The sequence below is a fragment of the Hippocampus zosterae genome, chromosome 4 (genome assembly GCF_025434085.1).
Source record: "Hippocampus zosterae strain Florida chromosome 4, ASM2543408v3, whole genome shotgun sequence".
NCBI classification, from domain to species: Eukaryota; Metazoa; Chordata; class Actinopteri; order Syngnathiformes; family Syngnathidae; genus Hippocampus; species Hippocampus zosterae.
The window spans coordinates 2,401,518-2,423,175 of record NC_067454.1 but is presented as its reverse complement, the minus strand read 5'-3'; the positions used below and the strand labels follow the sequence as shown (position 1 = coordinate 2,423,175).

The window sequence follows — 21,658 nt, the reverse complement described above, 5'->3', positions numbered from 1 at the left end:
AAGTTTGATTCAAAAATACTGGTTAGTGATACTGTAGCTCACAGGGTCTTAGCCAGGTTTTATGAACACGGGAGGAGCGACTTCCTTTTTCCATCGATTTAAAGTGGGGTTAAGAATATTTTAGAGTGGGTAAAGCCCACTAAAATAGGCCCAATGACGCTACTGCTGCCTCCTATCACATACATGCTACACATATTCAGTACAGTGCATAGTTTTCTATTACCACAGAAAGGTTTGTAAGAGTCTTGCATGTCCTGCTTTCTGCAATTTTTTTTAAAAACAACTTGTGACTCAATGGCGGACGTTCACTTCCAGAGTGTTGGATAAATGGATGGATGCTGCCTGTCATCACTGTAAAATGAACACGTCAAGATTCGGTGCCTTTCATTGCCATCGAGAGCTGATGAATTACATTTGGCGAAGATAAACTCAGCCACCTACGCTCACTTCAGAATTACCAATACACTCTTTGCATCTCACATCAATTTCCAGGTCTCATTTCATTTTCTCATTTTCATCTCTGTATCGTCAACAAAAAAATTGATTAGCAGAGCAAAACTAAAACCATTGATATTTTTTTAATAAAATATTTCCTCCTGCGCTATAAAACGATAGAGATATTTTTTTTAAATCAAAAGTGTGTATTTACAAATGTGTTGAAAGAGCGACACTGAAATCATTTCTTGTTGCCTAACGGCTTAACGGACATTTCTTTTCCCGGGCCCCGCAGGCACAGACATCTGCTGGCTTTCCTGGATCGTAACAACAATGAAGTTGAGTGAGTAATGAGGTGTTGGATTGTTTTTTTTCCTTTCTCGTCCCTTTTTTTGAACAATAACATGTATTGCGGGGTGGCCAACGAGCCGCCCGTCATTTGTAGTCCGGGCTGGTGGCTGCGTTTGAATCCCTCCTTCTTTGCCCTCCTCCCGAAAGCGATTGGCTGCCTCGCGAGCGCAGAAAACATTTTAATACAGCGCCTTCGTGCGAGGACTTCATTCTTTGCTCGGAGGCGCTCTCTCTCGTACTAAGGACTCGTCCAAACGTGCACAACACACTTTTGAACCAGCGTGATTAGCACAGCCGACCACTCACCGGTTCGATAGGAACAAGCACAGTGAGTTTGAATCCAGTATGGAGACGAACTGTTGCCTCTCCGCTCCTCCGCACTTTGGATGAGGACGCCGGACAAGGACACCGCCGTCGCTGCTGCTGTTACTGATTGGAAACCGGTTGCCCTTTTCCCTTTGGATCTTACCTTGCCAAAATTTCTGGATGCCTATCGTTTGTTGAACGAAGGTGACTCACTGTCGGTAGAAGGCGAGCCCCCCCACTGCATCCTAATCACACAGAGGAGAGGACTTCGGCTCATTGATATCACAGTCAGACTTTTCTGAAGCCGTCTTAATTTATTTACACTGCGGTGCTCTGTAACCATCAACCCAAAAGGGATACGCACTCATTCAAGGGGGGGTCAAAATCACCCAAAACCCATTTAGGAACTGACTTTGGATCTTTACCTTTTTCCTCTTTTTGGGATTATTATTTCAAGTAATATGGGTAAGTTACCGTTTGTATGTGTGTGTGTGTGTGTCTGTTTATCCTTAAATCGTGTTTTTGAGTGTCGTGTGTGTTCTCTAAATCTTTTTTTTTTCCTCGGAGGGAGCATGCGGAGCAACAGCTTTTACAGTTGAGTCTTGCAGAGAAAGACACAGAGCACCAGAGGACAGAATTACACGGTTGTGCTGATGGCTGGCAGCTCGTTTTTTGAATTTTTATGAGGCTCATTTTAAATATCCGGATTATGCGGATTTGTTAATGCGTGTAAGAGGCTCATTTTCTACTCACTTGTTCGAATAACCATGACAAAAGGCCATCTCCTGTTGTATGCCCGCATAGTCACCATATCATTAAAGTTAAGACGGCTTTCATCTTGATATTTTTTCAGCATATTGAATGGCCAGGTAGAAAGGCTGACTGGCTCTTGATGTAAGTTGCGACATTCAAGGGGAATCATTGTTTATCATTGAATCAGAACTGTGTTTGGGGGGGGGGGTTGCAGGGGGGTGTCTTCCCAAGGTTAACTAATTGGCAAGCTCCACCCATAATTGTGGAGATGAATTACATACGAGCCCGGTTTCAATGTTGGCTCACTCGCGGATTTTATTTCTCCCGGGGTAGAATGTCCAATATTTTTCTGTCTACCTTCCACCAACAAAGTGACATTCGGATAATGCCTCTGTTTCTTTGTGCTTTCTCCTAGGTGGTTATCCGTTTTTGCTCACAATGAGTGTTCAATTTGGAGAGTGGCTCATGATTATTGCTCAGATGAGTCCGAGTGCTCCGCGGAATATGAATTAGGCATTCAGCGCCGCAGATCGCTGGGAGAGGCAGAGGAGGAGCGCGACCGATCAAAGGCAATCTACCAAGACCAATGTCAAGACCTCACGTGATGAACAGGACTCTTCATTTGATCCTAAGTAATAATTGTCAGATTTAACAACACGTCAACAGGTCAGAGGCAGAAGAGAGAGAGAGAGAGAAAAACCCGTCTTTTTGCCACTACTGTATTTCAGAGTGGGGATGCATCTTTCCATTTTCTTTTTCCTCCTCTTTTGGGCTCAAGCCCTGACATTGAAAAACTTGACTTACTCTGTCCCAGAGGAACAAGGTCCGGGAACTGTCATTGGAAACATTGCCAAAGATGCCAGACTCGGACTGGAGCAGACTGGGCCGGGCGGGCAAGGAAAGAAAGCCAACTTCAGGGTGTTGGAGAATTCGGCCCCGCATCTCATCAATGTTGACCCCCAGAGCGGACTACTCTACACAAAGCAACGCATTGACCGAGAAACGTTGTGCAAGAGAAACCCCAAGTGCCAGCTCTCGATGGAAGTGTTTGCCAACGACAAGGAGATCTGCATGATTAAAATAGACATCCAAGACATTAACGACAACTCGCCCGTTTTCCCTTCGGATCAGATTGATATTGACATATCTGAAAATGCAGTTCCGGGGACGCGTTTCCCTTTGACGAGTGCGCATGATCCAGATGCGGGTGAAAATGGACTGAAAACCTATCAGATCACGCGCGACGACTACAATCTCTTTTCCTTGGAGGTGAAATCCCGTGGGGATGGAACCAAGTTCCCAGAATTGGTGATCCAAAGGCCACTAGACCGGGAAGAAAGAAGCCATCACACTCTCATATTGGCAGCCACTGACGGCGGGGAATATCCGAGGTCGGGTACCATGCAGATCAATGTTAAAGTGATTGATTCAAATGATAACAGCCCCGTGTTCGACCAGCCCTCCTACGTTGTTGAAATTCCTGAAAATTCACCTCCGGGAAAAGTGCTGATAAATTTGAACGCCACGGATCCCGACGAAGGAAACAATGGCCAAGTCGTCTATTCTTTTAGCGGCTATGCCCCAGAGAGAATCCGGGAGCTGTTCTCAATAGATTCCCGAACGGGGGTCATCAAGATTCAGGGCGAAATGGACTATGAGGAGAGCCCGGTTATTGAGATTGACGTCCAGGCAAAGGACCTCGGACCCAATCCGATCCCCGGCCATTGTAAAGTCACCGTTAAAGTGCTCGACAGGAATGATAACTGGCCCTCTATCGGCTTTGTGTCTGTAAGACAGGGAGCCATCAGCGAAGCGGCACCTCCGGGCACGGTTATTGCGCTGGTCCGTGTCACAGACAAGGACTCCGGCAGGAATGGGCAGCTTCAATGCAGAGTGCTGGGTAATGTCCCCTTTAAACTGGAGGAGAATTATGACAACTTCTACACGGTGGTGACAGACAGGCCGCTGGACAGAGAGGCGCAGGATGAGTATAATGTCACCATCGTGGCCAAAGACAACGGCGTTCCCCCCCTCAACTCCACCAAATCCTTCACTGTCAAGATTCTGGATGAGAATGACAACGTCCCGCGCTTCACCAAGGCCGTGTACCTTCTCCAAATCCCGGAGAACAACATTCCCGGCGAGTTCTTGGGTTCGGTCCTTGCTCACGACCCGGATCTGGGCCAGAACGGCACGGTGTACTACAGTATTATTAATTCCAACGTGAGCGGGGGTGATGTCAATACTTACGTCAACGTCAACGCCGCCAACGGAGCCATATACGCGGTGAGGTCGTTCAACTACGAGCAAATCAAATATTTTGACTTCAAGGTTCTCGCCCGAGATGCCGGATCGCCGCACCTGGAGAGCAACGCGACGGTGCGCATCAGCGTTCTGGATGTCAATGATAACATACCCGTCATCGTTCTGCCCCTTCTGCAAAACGATACGGCTGAAATCCACGTACCGCGGAACGTCGGCGTCGGCTACATCGTCACCACCGTGAGAGCGGTGGACAACGACTACGGCGAGAGCGGGAGGCTCACCTATCAGATCTCGGATGGGAACGAAGAGCACCTTTTCGATATAGAGCCGGTGACTGGAGAAGTGCGAACGGCCCACCCTTTCTGGGACAACGTAAACCCCCTCGTGGAGCTGATTATCCGCGTATCAGACCACGGCAAGCCGAGCCTCACCGCCGCCGCTCGGCTGATCATTAAGGCCTCGGACGGACAGCCGGCCGATGGACTCCTGCACGTCGACGGCAATCAGAACTGGGACATGTCGCTGCCTCTCATTGTAACTCTCAGCATAATCTCAATCATGCTCCTCGCTGCCATGGTCACCATCGCGGTCAAGTGCAAGAGGGAAAACAAGGAGATACGGACCTATAACTGTCGCATTGCAGAGTATTCCCACCCACAGCTGGGCAAAGGCAAGAAAAAGAAGATTAACAAGAACGACATCATGCTGGTGCAAAGCGAGGTGGAGGAGCGGGATGCCATGAATGTGATGAACGTGGTAAGCAGCCCTTCCTTGGCCACCTCTCCCATGTACTTTGACTATCAGACACGCCTGCCACTCAGCTCACCGAGATCGGAGGTCATGTACCTTAAGCCCACTTCCAATAACCTCAGCGTGCCCCAAGGCCACGTGGGATGCCACACCAGCTTCACAGGCCCAGTCACCAGCACTACAGACACACCTACTAACCGCATGTCCATCATACAGGTAAGGGGGGAATTGCCCTACTCTCCCACACTGTTATGCCCGCTCCCACGTGACTACCCTCGCGAAGGAATCCGGGTTCTTGTCTTGTAAAATGAAAGACGGCGAAACCAAAGGCGCGGAGAGGCAGTAGAGTACGGAAACATAAGACGGGGGGAGGAGAGATCATTCGATGGATCAGATAGTCCCGTCCCCACTCGCGGGGTGATCGAGCGACAGCCGCACAAATTATTTGCGTTTGAAATACATCACGGCAAGCTTTTCAAATCACCCCCCCCCCCACTCCTACAATTAGCAATTTCTGACTAAAATCTACACACGTTTCTGCTCAATCTGACACGGACGCTTTACATTTTCAAACGTTGCATTTCTTATTCTTATTCATCCCATGGCCTAAGAGGCCGTCGGGGTGCCATGGTGGAAGTCTGGGCAGTCAGGGATCTCCAGCACTCTCGGTCCTTAGCTGTTCGTAGCAGGGTCTGGAAGCTGCAGTTAGTCCATTCCTTAATGTTGTCCATCCAGCACTTTCTCTGTCTGCCTCTTCTCCGTTTCCCTTCCACTGTCCCCTGTAGGATGGTTTTGGATAGCGAGGTATGCCTTGTAACGTGGCCATACCAGGCCATTTTGCGACGTTTTACCGTTGACAGTGCGGGGTCCTGTTCTCCAGCGAGGGTGGTGACTAGCTGTCTGGCCGAAACGTTGCATTATCCTGATTATTACCATTTCTCCAATGTAGACTTGTACATCTATTAATATATATTACAATTTGCTCACATTAGGGTTGTGGGTAATTACATCGGTCCCCGCTGACTTTGGGCGAGACAGCCTGGTCTAAATGCAGCGCACTTATAGACGAACAGCCATTCATACTCAAGGTTCACATGGATGGGGCAGTTGGGAGTTTTCAACTAACCTAAGGAGTCTCTCTCTCTCTCTGTATATACTGTATATATCTATATATATATTGCGCGTCGTCCCGCACGCGGTCTGTCCTTCCGTCTGTCCCTTTTCAAAACATACCTACTTCACCGCGCCGCTGTGCGCCGCCACTGCGCCGCTCAGGCAGTGGCTCACTACGATCGCGCGGGCATCTTAGCGAAAAAATGTTGTCTACCCACAAGCATTGCAATGAAATTGTTAGTTATTTAGTAGAGCTAAACATCTCTTTATTTTCGCGATAAGCAATGAAGATGAACAAAAAGTTGACCCAAGCAACAACACTTTTGTGGGCCGAAGGCCCACCTTACCAGCCTTCCGCAGGAACTTGCTGATGAGCCGCCCAAACGGGTATTTGCAAACTGCGACTCGTGGAAGACTCACAATTAATTATGTTTTGAATTAACCATGAAGAGATGATCAGATTGAACATATTTTTTTTCCAGCGACTTTAAGCATCTTTGCGGGGAGTATGTAGGTCTGTAAGTCTCTAATGTGTGAAATTTCCTGAGTCTTTTGGCCTTAAGCTCATTAGAAATCTGTTGTGTCAGACAGGGCTTAAGACCTGCAGCGCTACGTAATGCTCAGACAATGGTCAGTTGGAACAGACCGAGTCTTGGGTTTGTTTACTTTTTTCTTGTCTATTATTATCATGGTTTTTATTGTTCACTTCAGGTGTCGGTATCTTTGCATAACATGAGATATAGTTTTGAATATTTAAATGTTCTAGCTTGCGTTATGCTAGCCCAAGTCAGACTTTCTTTCTTTCTTTCTTTCTTTCTTGCCATTTGTCTCTTAGTTAAGCTGTCTGTTGTTATTTGTAGCCCCCTATATGAGCTGGACATTTCTGTGATGTTGACCGTGATCAACTGTGACGTGTTCCCACCAGGGAGGAAAGCCACTGTCTGTTGTTCTCACTCTCAAGCAGGCTTCTATTATGAGCCAGCTGCAAAGGGCAAAGGCCAGCTCAAAGAGCATTAGTAGGACTTCCTCATCAGGGCGACAGGGTCATTTCTGGCTGTTTCCTTACTCATTTGGTGATGATGAATTATACCACGTTACATTTTCTGCACCACTCATCGCACGCAGTCTTTTCCCATCCGTCCCCCGACGACAGTCGGGAAAACTAGTCGGAGCAGCAACAAAGCACGCGTTGGTATCTTCTTTTAAGTGGGTCCCCTGAAAGTGTGAGCTGTGTAGGGTGCTCTATTGTATTATTCAAAAGAAACCAATGTAGAGAGAGATGCCTTGAGGCATTAAGTTTCTTCAGAGGCTGTAAAGAAGCAGATCATTTTCTTTTCCACCCTGCCACCGTTCTCCCTTCATGTGGACAGGAAGTAACCCGAGTCAGAGCAAAGTGGCGACGGAGAAAGATGTCAGGAAACAAAGACAAAATTCCTCCTTTATCGATCCTCGAGCTCCACGGCCCATCTGTCAGTACAGTTGCGAGTGAAGGGACAATAAATTTATCAAGCGGAAGAGATATACGCCCGCTCCTTCACTTTCACAAGAGCAACTTTGTGGAGCTGGTTTGACAGGCACCTGCATTCACCCGCACTCACAACACTCCTCTTGGTCTCTCATGATGTTTACAGGCACCGCTTGGACTTTTGCTTCGAGCGAGTAAGAACACAAACGATTCTTCAAGTTATCCGGGTACCTCCGTTCATAAAATGGCTCGAGGCATTTTTTTTTTCTGCCTCTTATTTACGTGTGTCAGAAAGAAGTAATCAAGCTAACCGCAGCGACCACGGTTTATGCTACGCGCGACAGTAACATGCCGTCAACACGGTGAGAAGGCCTTCAAAATAAACCATACATAAAACAACACATAATACATTCACAATACAATCGCTCATTAAAATAATGACTTAATTACGTTGACAATGTATTGTACGGCGCCAGTTGCCATCGTTTAGCGCCAGCTGCAGCGTTAGTGGCTAGCAGCGCTAAAGTGTCCCATATAGGCTTATACGAGACTACTTTTCAAGGCAGTTTAACAGACGTAGATGACTGCACACTTTGATGCTGATGGCCTGACATGGTTGCCATTCCTTTTGATCGCTTTGGAACAAATCAGGTTTTGTGAAGTGTGTTGTTTTAGCCGGTAAAATCACTCATGCTTCTGACGTCCCTTCGTCTCATGGGCAAAAATATAATGGAGGGAAATGACTAAAATCATACTGTTTCCAGTGAGGGAAATCACTTTGTAAATTTTGACAATCAAAAATTGAAACCCAGTTCGGCATTTCTTTATAAGTGGAAATGTTTTTTTTTTGTCTTCGATATTCATTCATTCATTCATCTTCCGAGCCGCTTGATCCTCACTAGGGTCGCGGGGGGTGCTGGAGCCTATCCCAGCTGTCTCCGGGCAGTAGGCGGGGGACACCCTGTATCGGTTGCCAGCCAATCGCAGGGCACACAGAGACGAACAACCATCCACGCTCACACTCACACGTAGGGACAATTTAGAGTGTTCAATCAGTCTGCCACGCATGTTTTTTTGGAATGTGGGAGGAAACCGGAGCACCCGGAGAAAACCCACGCAGACCTGGGGAGAACATGCAAACTCCACACAGGGAGGCCGGAGCTGGAATCGAACCCGGTACCTCTGCACTGTGAAGCCGACGTGCTAACCACTGGACTACCGGGCCGCCTGTCTTCGATATTTATAACCCAAAAATGTTGTCCCCCCCCCCCCCCATTTATCCGATATAATTTTCAGTAGGATACACAATTCCCAAAATATTCAATAGCTGCAGCCCTAACATGCCCATATCATAGTCACAACTGGACCAGCAACCAGACCGGTGGAGAGCTTCATTCTATTTGCAAGGAGAATTCCTGGGATAAGTAGATGAATGATACGCACAGTAATGACGCTTAATACTGCTTAAGGCGTTGAGAGAATTACTTAGCGCAGGATGAAGGTTAAAGCCAATCTGTTGCGAAATTCCTCAATGCTCAGAAGGCGATTGCTGTGACTCGAAAGCATGCCCTCTGTCATGTCATATGCCCCGTGTCCAATACAGGTGGGGGGGGGGGGGGATTTTATTTCGCATTGTTAAGTTTCAGCACTTGCTGACTCTTTGGGGAAATTGCACTCATTTTCTCCAAGGTTGTGGAGATGTTGTTTCGCCGGATGTAAAATGATCGCATCCGTTGTTTGGATACAGTGTCGTTTTAATTGAACAGACATGAAAGACTGCAATTTTAAGGTCACGGGGCTGCAGGTGGTACAAATGGGAGACGCTGACAGATGCCACACTGAGGCAGTTTACGCTGCCTCTAGGTGGCAGCGTTCTGCTGTGAGTTTCAGTTCAGTTTTTCCAAGTTAATTGTGGTTCTCACCCCTTGCAATTAGGGAAGGGTTGTAAATCTACTGTCCTAACACCAGCAGCAACATGCCTGATTTTCAAGCCATGTTTAAAATTCACGCCATCTAATTTCAATCAAGGCGGCCCGGTAGTCCAGTGGTTAGCACGTCGGCTTCACAGTGCAGAGGTACCAGGTTCGATTCCAGCTCCGGCCTCCCTGTGTGGAGTTTGCATGTTCTCCCCGGGCCTGCGTGGGTTTTCTCCGGGTGCTCCGGTTTCCTCCCACATTCCAAAAACATGCGTGGCAGGCTGATTGAACCCTCTAAATTGTCCCTAGGTGTGAGTGTGAATGGTTGTTCGTCTATGTGTGCCCTGCGATTGGCTGGCAACCGATTCAGGGTGTCCCCCGCCTACTGCCCAAAGACAGCTGGGATAGGCTCCAGCACCCCCCCGCGACCCTAGTGAGGATCAAGCGGTAAGGAAGATGAATGAATGAATGAATGAATAAAACACCCAACAATGTCTAAACCTTTTTTTTCTAAAGTGAGTGTTAAAAATTAAACAAATATCATAATTTAGAACAGTGTGAATTTCTAGTATTGTTTAGCCCTCTATTGATTTGTGATCGTTGTGCGTATGCACATCAACATTGTTGCCGAAGTGAATGTTTAAAATGAATTCTTCCAGGAATGGTCTCCGTCTGCATAATTCAGGCAGATTTATGTGCGTGGGTGGGTGGGTGTAATTTCATTGTGTATTCCAGGCATAGGATTTAGTCCTTTGGAGCCAGAGCCTCTTCTCTTTTGTGAGCGTGACAATCTTGCATTTGTCCAAACCTTGAAACACCCTTCCTCTCAGAAAGGCACACACACACACACACACTTAAGCACGCAAACACACTGATGTGCATAACAGCACCGTCCGTGTCTTATCACATCCTCTGCCATATATTATATTGAAATTGCTCCCACACTTGAGAGACCACTGAGGCAATGGATTAGAAAAACACTCTTTATTTAATTTTTCTTTTCCCCTTCATCTTAAGATAACCGCTCTCCTCCGGAGCCTCCGGTGGGATGGGATAAAATATATAAAGTTACCTGGGAAAACTAACAGTACTTTTAGAACAGACTTGGCAGTTGTTTCAAAGTCACTCGCGTACTCCCACAGTTGACTTGTTAAGAACCAGAGTGCGGGTATCGTAAAACTGCTTCATTTCGCTTTTCTCGATACAGTACGAATTCCTAAATCCCATAAGAGAAAGTATCTCTGAAAAAAAATCAGCGAATGTTTGTTTATTCAATTCCTATGACTGTTTTCTTTTTTTTCTGGCAGACTACCAGACAAGCTTGTTTTCAGTGTAAATTAAGCAGCTACTTGGCTGTGTGTGTGAGTGGGGGGGGGGGGGGGGTGATGTGAGATCTTATTAGTATTTACATTAACTCACTGCTCTGTTTTGTCATCTGTTTTGAAGCGCCCACAAAAGTCGCTGCTCTGACTCATATTTACAAATATTTTATATTCCCTTGAACTCCGTTTTTGAAGATGGATTTTTCCAAGCTCACAGAAATTAAATCAATGTGAATAAAAGGGTGCAAGTGAGTTTATTCTCAATTATTTATTCTTGAAAGATTCCTGCAAATCAAAGTAGTGAAAAAAGTCCATCCATGCATCCGTTTTCTAATCCGCTGATCCTTACAAGGGCTGCGGGCTTGCTGGAGTCTATCCCAGCTGTCTTCGGACACCCTGCACTGGTCGCCAGCCACTCGCAGGGCACATACAAACAAACGACCATTTGCGCTCACACTCACACCACGGGACAATTTTGAGTGTTCTATTCACCTGCCCGCGCATGTTTTTTTTTAATGTGGGAGGAGTCCGGAGTACCCGGCGAAAACCCACACGGGCATGGGAGAGAACATGAAAACTCCACACAGGAAGCTGGGAATCAAACTCCACACCTCTGCACTGTGAGGCGGACGTGCTAACCAGTCGCCCACCATGCCATTACTTAAATAAGTAATGTAGATAGATGAAGCAGTGACTATAATTGACTCACCGTGTGTGCCTAAAACTGTCATTATGACAAAAGGACTTTTGAAATTGAAATACTGTATTTTTTATTTTAGCACATTATTAGATAGAAATTTATAGACTAACATTTCTGTAGTACATTGCCCCTTGCAGGTAACTACAGTTTGATTGATTCCACGAGAGAGGATATGTTGGCTGTCGGATCGCAATTCTTTGCCCAAAAGCTATTTCAAATCATTTTAATGAAACGTGATCGCTGACTCTTTCGCGCCTGTGCGAGTTTAGCCGCTATCGGGAGGTTGGTCTTGTCGGGCATTCATTTTGTAATCTCATGAAAATGAAAGACCTCCTGATCTGGCAAAGGTCGAAAACAAAGACACTTTGTGTTGTACAAGTGTTAAGAAACAGACAGGATATGAGAACACAAGTTTGCCTCTGTGAGACTCAAATGGGCTGGACACATTCAAGCAATTAGCCGAGTTCAAAAGGAAGCGGCCTATTGGAGATGACACGGCCATGATAATAACTGCCTTGGCAGTGTATCCGTGGCGGAAGGGAAGTGGATTTTCAAGGCTGCACTGTCTAATTTATTGACACCCGCGTTTCAAGTCAATAACCTTTGGCCGTTTTATTTTTGGAGTCGGTGTGATTTGAATTGTCTTTAACTGCCACCGACAGCATGACTTTGTTGTACGTCCCATTATTTCCCGTTTTCTTTTTTTTATATCTTATTTTAGTCGTATTTTTTGTTTTTTTACTAATCCCAGATGTATCATTTTCCCTTTTAGCGGCTGATTTTTCACTTTGTCTTCTTATTTAATACAAACACCCTTCAGCTCCTGCCGGTTCTGCAATTTCATCCACACAATTTTTATTTTTTTAAAACACTGATGCATGTGACCAAATGAAATGTTGATATCCCCAGGAGACCTGAGGCATTTACCCTCTCACACCTGGCATTTTGCTCAAAAAAGGCAGCCAAGAAGTCAATAGCACCACCAAAGGTCACATAAATCACGAGAACAAAACATTGACTGTGCGGGAATCTCGAATTGTGCTGCCAAGTCTGTTGACAGGCAACATACAGGCTACAGTGACACAGGTGATCTCGCTAGCAGTGCTAGGTTGAAGTACTGATCTTGCGGGTTCCTTTAATTGGAATGGCCTTTCCAAGGGATCATTTACCCCTTCACGACTCGTCGGGTCCTTCTACAGCCAATTTATGATCGGTATAGATCAGGGGTCAGCAACCTTTGACACTCATAGAGCCATTTCCACCTAGTTTTACGGTTTTAAGAACTGGCAAGTCAGCGTGCTTTCAGCCCAATGTCGAACAGAGACTGCATTCTAGAAGAGTTAGAAAAAAAAATACACACACACACACACACACACACACACAATCTATATATATATTGCGCGTCGTCCCGCACGCGGTCTGTCCTTCCGTCTGTCCCTTTTCAAAACGTACCTACTTCACCGCGCCGCTGCGCGCCGCCACTGCGCCGCTCAGGCAGTGGCTCACTACGATCGCGCGGGCATCTTAGCGAAAAAATGTTGTCTACCCACAAGCATTGCAATAAAATTGTTAGTTATTTAGTAGAGCTAAACATCTCTTTATTTTCGCGATAAGCAATGAAGATGAACAAAAAGTTTGAACCAAGCAACAACACTTTTGTGGGCCGAAGGCCCACCTTACCAGCCTTCCGCAGGAACTAGCTGATGAGCCGCCCAGAGGGCGGCGAACCAGCTAGTTGGTTCATGAAGCAAAATTTGAAGCTTCATTTTCCCATCATGACTTTGAACTAATCGTCAGTCATCAACATTCACATAAACTCACCAATAAAGTCGGCATCAAATGTTTCACTGTAGTTCTGCTTGAACCAAAAAAAAAAAAAACTGATACGCTGCAAGTGGTGGAAAGTGAGACAACAGTGCAATATTCTACTGATAACATAACTGTGTACGTGCGTGTGCGCTTGTGTGTGGGCGGGGGGGGGGGGTGGCTTGGAGGATTAACATGACAAAATATTTTCCAGGAACACCAGCGTGTTAATCATCTCACGACTTATGATGGACGAAAACAGTGTTGTTGTGTCGTGTTGTGTCACATGCTGGAAAACTGTTTGGTTTCTCAATCTTTGCTCAGCACGACCTGTACAAAACCCCCACCCCGGTTGAGATCCTCTTTTTTGTAAATCCAAACCATCGGAGGATGATTCATTACTTCACTCGAATTTCCCTGTGGTGTATGAAATGCAAGTATGCCTCTGTTGGATGTTTGTCGTTGGCGGGCTTCAGACGTTGTGCCGTGATAAGCATGAAATGATGTTTGTAATTGGCTGGCGTGAGTGTAAAAATGCCGTTTGCAGCTGTAAATGCAGGGCGAGCGAGAAAAATCGTGGCTCTCGCTGGGTTTTCCGCTATCAAGATTTTGACGGTTCACACCAGCACGTGGAAGGCCAACGATGCGGACAATGCACTCTGCGAACTGGCAGTAGTTGGGGCAGCGAGTTGCAAATGAGACACTTTCAAAGTCAATGAAAGTGGATCTCACTCCGCAGTGCTTTGGCGTCGGTTCAAGCAACACTCTGCCCTCTAGACATGTGCCACTACCGAAACGCCATGCGGCTGCAAGAAGGAATTATGGGGATCTGTTCTCACCTTCTCCCTCATTAGTTGAAGGAAATGATTTATCCCTCGCGCCGTCCTTGTCCTTGTCTTTTACTGCTCAGCACTTCTCCAGCTCCATCAGTGATGTGATTAATTGATCGACTGGACATACTGTACCATGAAAATCATCTCATTTGCTTGAATTTCGCCAAAGTACGAATCAAAACAAAACTGGCTCTTTGCCCACATGATGACATTGTGGTCTCGATCACGTTTTGCCCAGTATTGCAATTAACGGCGAGAGCCATCGAAAGACTAATTTCGAGGAGGCCGACGAGTTATTTCGCGCAGCAACGGGTGGGTGGTGCTAACCTGCCAAGTCCGCTGCTTCCATGTGGATCCCGGTTTGAAATGTGACTCTCGCGCCTTAAAGCCTTTTGCGTGTCTGAAGGGAAATGACAGCCCCCGGTGCTTTGCTGTGACTGTTATGTGTTTATAGCAACAAAATCGGCCTGAGTCGGCACGTCGACACGGTATTGCCAAAACAAAAGGCTGGCGGCTCGGCAGAAAACAACAACCCCATCGCCCCCCCCATTTCCTACCTTCTAGGGTTGAATGCAATGACGGCAAATGCTAATGGAGTATGAAAATGCAGTATATTTTCTATTGCATTACACCGATTCACTCAATTGGTCCCAAACCAGCGTTATATCTCAGAGAGGGCTTTTAACTTTCCGATCAATTCCTCGTCTGTTCTGTTTCTTATTGACGATGCAATATTTTGTCCCGAAACAAAACATTTGATCGTCTTTTGCTTTTGAGCCTTAATAAAAAGGATATCAGGAAGCGAGCTCTCTCATTTCCAAGCTCTCGTTTCAACCTTTCTCTCTCTCCGGCACTTGTCATTGCTGATAACTGTTGCAATTGCTCATGTTACTGACGACCCGGGCCAAATTCATAATGATGAGATTATCTTGTCAACAGTACAGTGTATACGTCTGCCATATTGATCTCTGCACACGGTCTTAATGAATAAAGTGCCACGGAAGAAGCACTAGAAGCTCAATGTTAACTCTGAGCAGATCTTGCTATTTATACGCTCTCAACGCTGCGCCGATGATGAATGGAATTGTGGAGTGCCGCAGCTTTCTTTGCCTCCTTCCCTTTCCGTGACTTTCCTTCCTTCCCTGTCCAGATTAGTAAGTAAAAACAGCTCTCTCGCACGTTGCCGGAAAAGTGTCACACCGACATCTTGAGTCCGTGTACTCCCAGGTGGAGAGGCGTAAGTGGTCATGTGGGTGTGTGGGGATGGGAGGCGATTAAAAGCTAGGCAGCCCCATTGCATGTGTCTTTAAATGTCAATGGTTTATTTTTTTTTTTGGTGGTGGGGGTTAGGGGGGGTTAGGGGATTATTTCGACTGTTCTACAAAAAGGCCCTTCTTGATGTTACTGGCCTTCAGAAAAAGAGATTGCACTTGATTGTTTTCTTGTATGGGCTTGCTAATTATTGCCGAATCTGGTTTGGCGGATTGTTAATGCACTATGGACACACTTCTTAACTCTTTTATTCCCCATAACGTATAAACACGTCTTGAAAATCACAACGGCCGCCTACCCATGACATATTTCTACCTTCTTTTGCGTCATCGTGTGCAGAAGAGTCTGACGCAGCCCTTGACTCTAACTCGGGTTTTTCCGCATTGGAAATCATTAAAGATCTGACCAGCGGGTGGCAGCGGTCAGCCAGGATCATGCTGCCGAAGAAAAAGAGGAGGAGGAGTTGCAGGCTAGCATGGAGTTAGGAGAGAGTGCGTTCGAAGATCGTAGCGAGGTACAAATCAAAAAAATTAACTCTTGATTATGCTTTTGGGGAAGAAAACTAAGCTTGACACGGGAGCTGAGTTGACCACTGGGAGGCGCTGCTAGGGCGATTTCTTCTTTGACCAACTGGGCCGATTATTCATCTTGTTTTCATCTTGGACTTTAAATGGACTTTTATGTCATTGTAACAATGACATAAACTATATATAGTTTATATATATAAATTTATAGTTTATATATATATAATAACACACATTGTCTACCAATATTGTGTCAAATGTTGCCCACTTAGTATCCATTGCAGCACGGTCATCCTGAAAGAGGGATTCCCCCATCTGCGGCCCCTTCTCAAGGTTTCTCGTTTTTCCCCAGAAGGGTTTACAGTATTATTTTTTTGGAGGGGAGAGGGGGAACAGGCCAGCTAACGCTTGCATGCTGTAGCAAAGCATCACCCCGTGAAGCTTCTTTGAAGGAAAAGAGGTGTAAAGCTGTCTTCTTGCCTTTCCTATTCGCCGAGAAACCTCATCACCACTGACCTAATGCAAGCAATGAGGTCACCTTGAACGGAAACAGGACCGCGTATTTGTGCTTGTGTTGAGAGATGGAAAGAAAAGTTATCCAAATGGATGCTGCATGTGCATATGTGAATCATTGCATGTATTGATAGAAGATGCGCTCGTTTCATAGATCTGGCCTTGGTTCTGGGCTTTGGGGAGCCAGAGAAAAGCCTTTTATCCCAGAATGGCTCTTGTACTATCAATTCCAAAGGGATTTTTGTTCTTGTTTTCTGGTTCACTTCTCAGCTTTTATGCATTTTATTAGTGATGGGGTTTTACCGCCCTGTTTGTTTGTTTAATTAAAAAAAATCGTATTCGTTTTATTTCGTTGCAGTAGAAAGTCACAAATGTGGATAAAGGGTAGACAGGTTTATAGTGGATGAATTCAGCGTGAGGGCTGCAAACTGATGCAAATGGCAGGGATTCATTTTGAATGCCAACGCCTCAATCAAAATGAATTAATTTTAGCTACTGCAAACTCATTATTAAATGCCAAAGTTAAATGACTCTTGGGTTTTCTAAAATGATGATGTACACCAGGGATGGGCAACTTAAATGTTGAAGGGGTCAACAATTTTGCATCAGTGCTACTCGGAAGGGGCAGGGCACATAAGCACATAACTCTTCCAAACCAGATGTAGGACAAAATTACCATTCATTCATTCATTCATCTTCCGAGCCGCTTGATCCTCACTAGGGTCGCGGGGGGTGCTGGAGCCTATCCCAGCTGTCTTCGGGCAGTAGGCAGGGTAGACCCTGTTGCCAGCCAATCGCAGGGCACAGAGAAACGAACAACCATTCGCACTCACACTCACACCTAGGGACAATTTAGAGTGTTCAATCAGCCTGCCACGCATGTTTTTGGAATGTGGGAGGAACCGGAGCACCCGGAGAAAACCCACGCAGGCCCGGGGAGAACATGCAAACTCCACACAGGGAGGCCGGTGCTGGAATCAAACCCGGTACCTCTGCACTGTGAAGCCGACGTGCTAACCATTTTCAATATAAACAAATTATCTGCACAAAAATAAGAGCTTTTGATTCATATACTTTACATGTGTAAAAAAAGATTCAAGATCCAACCTCAAGAACAAAAGGAGTTGAAGCAAACAATATATTAACCGCGTGCAGTCGAGTTTTTTTCTCCCCCACCTCAAAGGGCACTCTCGCATAAAAATCAATTCAAGGATGGCACAAATTTCTGGAACAAGAAAGCAACATTGAGCGTGTGAACTCATTTTGAGTGCATGAAATCAAATTCTTTTTTTTTGCAATACAGTGTCTAATTGCACGTTCACTATTTAAACGGTTCCTAAACCCAAACCCTTTGCTATGCTCATTATCACTTCATGAATGCCGATTGATGCATGCAGACCTTGATAAGTTGGTTCCCTCTTTGTGTTTTGGGCTGAGTTAGCAGTGGTTTAAATGAGGGCAAAACAAGGTCAGTGCTGAGTCAAGACTTAAGTTAACGACAACGATGCACTAAAGTATTGATGAGGATGCACGGAATGATTAGCAGCACCCAAAACCAGGATCGCATGCTGCGCCCATGACTACTTTCTTCACAAGGGCAGTTGAACAATTAAGCATCAAGCAGCAGTTTTTATTTGTATATTTATTTATCCCCCCAACCACCCCCCCCCCCCCCCCATTCTTAATCTTGCCCTGCTCTCAGTTTATCAGCAGCCAGGAAGCTCGGTCCTCTTCTCTGAACCACATGGTTAAATATGTGGCATGTCAATATGTTTACTTGAACTCTTTGCCTGCTGTTCTTGATATTTCGAGTGTGTTTAAGTAAATGTCTGCGCCCGAAGCCATCATTTCCCTTCACCCCTGCGGCTAAACAGCCACACATGTAGATAATACACATGATGCGTTGTGTCGCTGCTCCCGTTTGAAGCGCACTCCTTCCTCTGAGCTAAGATGACTGCTGTGTTGGTGTCATCAGTTGGATTGAAACACTCTCATGCTAGGATTTGCGCACAGGAGGAGATGAAATTAAAAACGGGGAGCGCAACTTTCCCTACATTTGAGTCAAATAGACTCGGGTGTGTCGATAATGAGAAGGCATGGAAGTATTTTTTGCATTGATGTCCACGCAGAAAGGGTTAAAGTCACTGACAACACACAAACATGTCCTCTACCCAGCAGCTCATGCGTTGTGTTAACTCTCCACTTGCATGCACATAATTACCCGGTCTGGTGGAGGATTTTGGCAGAAATCCGGTCTCAAAGCTCCGAGGTCAGTCACAGCAACTCACTCAATTTTGGTCACCTTCTTACAGGATTTGCATGAATGACACCGTGCTGAAATACACATTTGCCAAGAGATACCGCGTATTAATATGATAATAGAATAAAGTACTGTCACTAGACTCCTTCTGAGGAGAATTTAAAATTGGATTTTTTGGGGGGGGCACTATAAAAATTGTTACTTCAAAGATTCAGTTTATCCAAAAACTGTTCAGAACACAAACCCCATACGATACCATTCTGGACCACTTATCCAGGGTCCGGTTGCTGAGGCAGCAGCTTTAGCAGGGAAGCCCAGACTTCCCTCTCCCCAGCCACATCTTCCAACTCTTTTGGCATGATCCCAAGGCATTCCCAGGCCAGCCGGGAAACTTCATCTCCCCAGCGAGTCTGGCCTATTGCCAGTGGGACAGGCCCGGAACACCTCACCAGGATGCATCTTAATCAGATGCCCGAGCCACCTCGCCTGGCTCCTCTCGATGTACAGGAGAAGCGACTCGACTCTGAGCCGCTCCCGAATGACCGAACTTCTCACCTTATATCTAGGGGACAGATCCCGACACCCAGGGGAGGAATCACATTTCGGACGCTTGTATCCGGGATCTCGTTCTTTCGGTCATGACTCACAGCTCGTGAGCATAAGTAAGCATAGGAACGTATAACGACCGGTAAAGTGAGAGCGTCACCTTTTGGATCAGCTCCTTCTTCGCCACCACAGACCAATACAGAGTCCACATCACAGTAGACGCTGCGCCGATCCGCCTGTCTATGTTCCGCTCCGTTCTTAAACTCTTATACTTAAACTCCTGCGCTTGGGGCAGGATCTCATCCCTGACCCGCATAGGGCACTGCACCCTTTTCCGACTGAGGATCACAGTCCCCGGTTTGGAAGTGCTGATTTTTATCCCAACCACTTCACACTCGGTCGTGAACTGCTCCAATGAGAGTTGGAGATCCCGGCTTGAAGAAGCCACCGATAGAACACAAACTCTTTTGTTTTCATTTTGGCAGCGCAATGCAATCTTTCGTTGAAGATATGTTGATCAGGCCGGTTTTTTTTTCCTTTGGTAAATTTGTGTGATTTATTATTCATCCCGTGAATTCAATGGAGTTACATTTAGGATTATGCAAATGTCTTTCGTCATGTCTGGCAAACAGAAGCATTATGAAAAGATCGCTCATTAAGTTGAGACTTTTGAGCCACTTTGTTGCACGCCAAATTCCATTTGGCCCCTCGCTTAGATTTTCATGGAACATAAAAGAGCCCCCCCCTAGTATGTTGTTGATGTCGGTTTACACTGCGTAAGCGGGAGAGAGAAGTGTCGACAAATAGAAGGTGTTAAAGAGGTATTTACTCTCTGGAGGTTTGCCTTTCATTATTTCCACGTGGGTTGATTCTCGAGACAATAATGACGGGCTTTGTTGACCAACTCGAAGGCCCACTTCTGTTTATCCCTTAAGTGTTTTCTTTTCATATACTTGAAAAGGTAAATTAAACGACAGACGTTATTACAAAGGATAGACGCACGACTCCCTCGCAAGCGGTTCAATACCGTTTGTCTTTCCCAGCGCAAGTACACTGTAGCTGTTCATGCCCGTTTCGCTTCGCGACACGGTACCTTAAATGTGACCAAAGTAGTCATTTATCACCACAGAAGAAAGAAACATTACCAGACTTTTCACCTGGCCTGTTCCTCCCTGGTGCCTAATATGGATGGCTTAGGATTCTGTTTTGTGCAGCGCAGATCTGGCAACGGAGCGATACGTACTTGTTATACTGCGCCGGAAAACGGGAGCTGGTGCTGCTCGAAGAGATCCTGACCAGAGTCGCGAATGTTGTCAGAACCGATGACGCATAAACAAGCTGTGAAATTGGACGAAAAGAGCCAAAAAGAGCACCGTAGCGGCTGCAGCGTTATCGTGGGTCTCACTCTGACTAAATAGGGGTGGTGGGGGGGGGGGGGGGGGGGGGGGCGGACGGAATGGTACACATGCAAAGCACCCTATTAAATACAGTATGTTTACGGGTTATATTAAAGTCAATGAATAAAGCCATTCTGGCGGCCCGGTAGTCCAGTGGTTAGCACATCGGCTTCACAGTGCAGAGGTACCGGGTTCGATTCCAGCTCCGGCCTCCCTGTGTGGAGTTTGCATGTTCTCCCCGGGCTTGCGTGGGTTTTCTCCGGGTGCTCCGGTTTCCTCCCACATTCCAAAAACATGCGTGGCAGGCTGATTGAACACTCCAAATTGTCCCTAGGTGTGAGTGTGAGTGCGAATGGTTGTTCGTTTCTGTGTGCCCTGCGATTGGCTGGCAACCGATTCAGGGTGTCCCCCGCCTACTGCCCGAAGACAGCTGGGATAGGCTCCGGCACCCCCCGCGACCCTAGTGAGGATCAAGCGGCTCGGAAGATGAATGAATGAATGAATGAATAAAGCCATTCTATAGCGATTGTTTAATTACCTCGACGATCTACAATCAAAGATCTGAAATGTTGCCTGGTCTATTTATCGGGCTCGTTATAATGAAGTCTTCCAGAAGAACAATCATCTGGAAAACGAAACGGCTTTGCGTTTGCCTTTCTCTGCAACGTTGTTTAAATGGGGGTGTGCCGTCGGACTTCCCCCGCGACGATTCCGAAGATCGCCAAGCAGGCAGCAGACGCCGGCGACTTTGGCTTGACTTCAGCCCATTGACTGATTTGTCTTTTATCTCCTCCGCTAATTAGATGTGATCACTTCCAATCGCTTTGAAGTCACCAAGTAATCAATGCGGTCTAATTATTGTTCAGTGTCCCGAAGCGAAGCCCCTTTCCGTACACAATATCCTTTCTCATCCTTGGCTCTTTTTCCTCTCCTCTTAATTCTTTGTTTGTGCCGCTTTTCCCGCCCAACGCCAGCCACGCTTTCTATCTGCTAACCTCATTTTGCTCGTGTTTTATCCTTTACCAAGTCTTGCGATTTGGCCCGCTTGCTTACTTTGACAGTTTTCCAAAAGGAATAAACAACGGTTCCCCTGGTAGAAACACTCTCTATCGCCTCCCAACCCCCTTCCCT

At 46.3% G+C, this 21,658-nt stretch overlaps 1 protein-coding gene across 2 annotated transcripts in view; it reads left to right on the top strand.

Annotated features, from left to right (window-relative positions):
• The first annotated feature begins 988 nt into the window (after positions 1-988).
• Positions 989-21,658, top strand: part of pcdh17 (protocadherin 17) — a 57,373-nt gene continuing 36,703 nt past the window's right edge. Inside the window, exons 1-2 of one of the 2 annotated variants that reach the window (XM_052062631.1) lie at positions 989-1,557; positions 2,261-4,866. In XM_052062631.1, the coding sequence (XP_051918591.1) occupies positions 2,581-4,866 (2,286 nt within the window). In that variant the 5' untranslated portion in view covers positions 989-1,557; positions 2,261-2,580. Of the gene's footprint in view, positions 1,558-2,260; positions 5,077-21,658 lie in introns of both variants that reach the window. The other variant, XM_052062630.1, reaches the window with a different exon arrangement.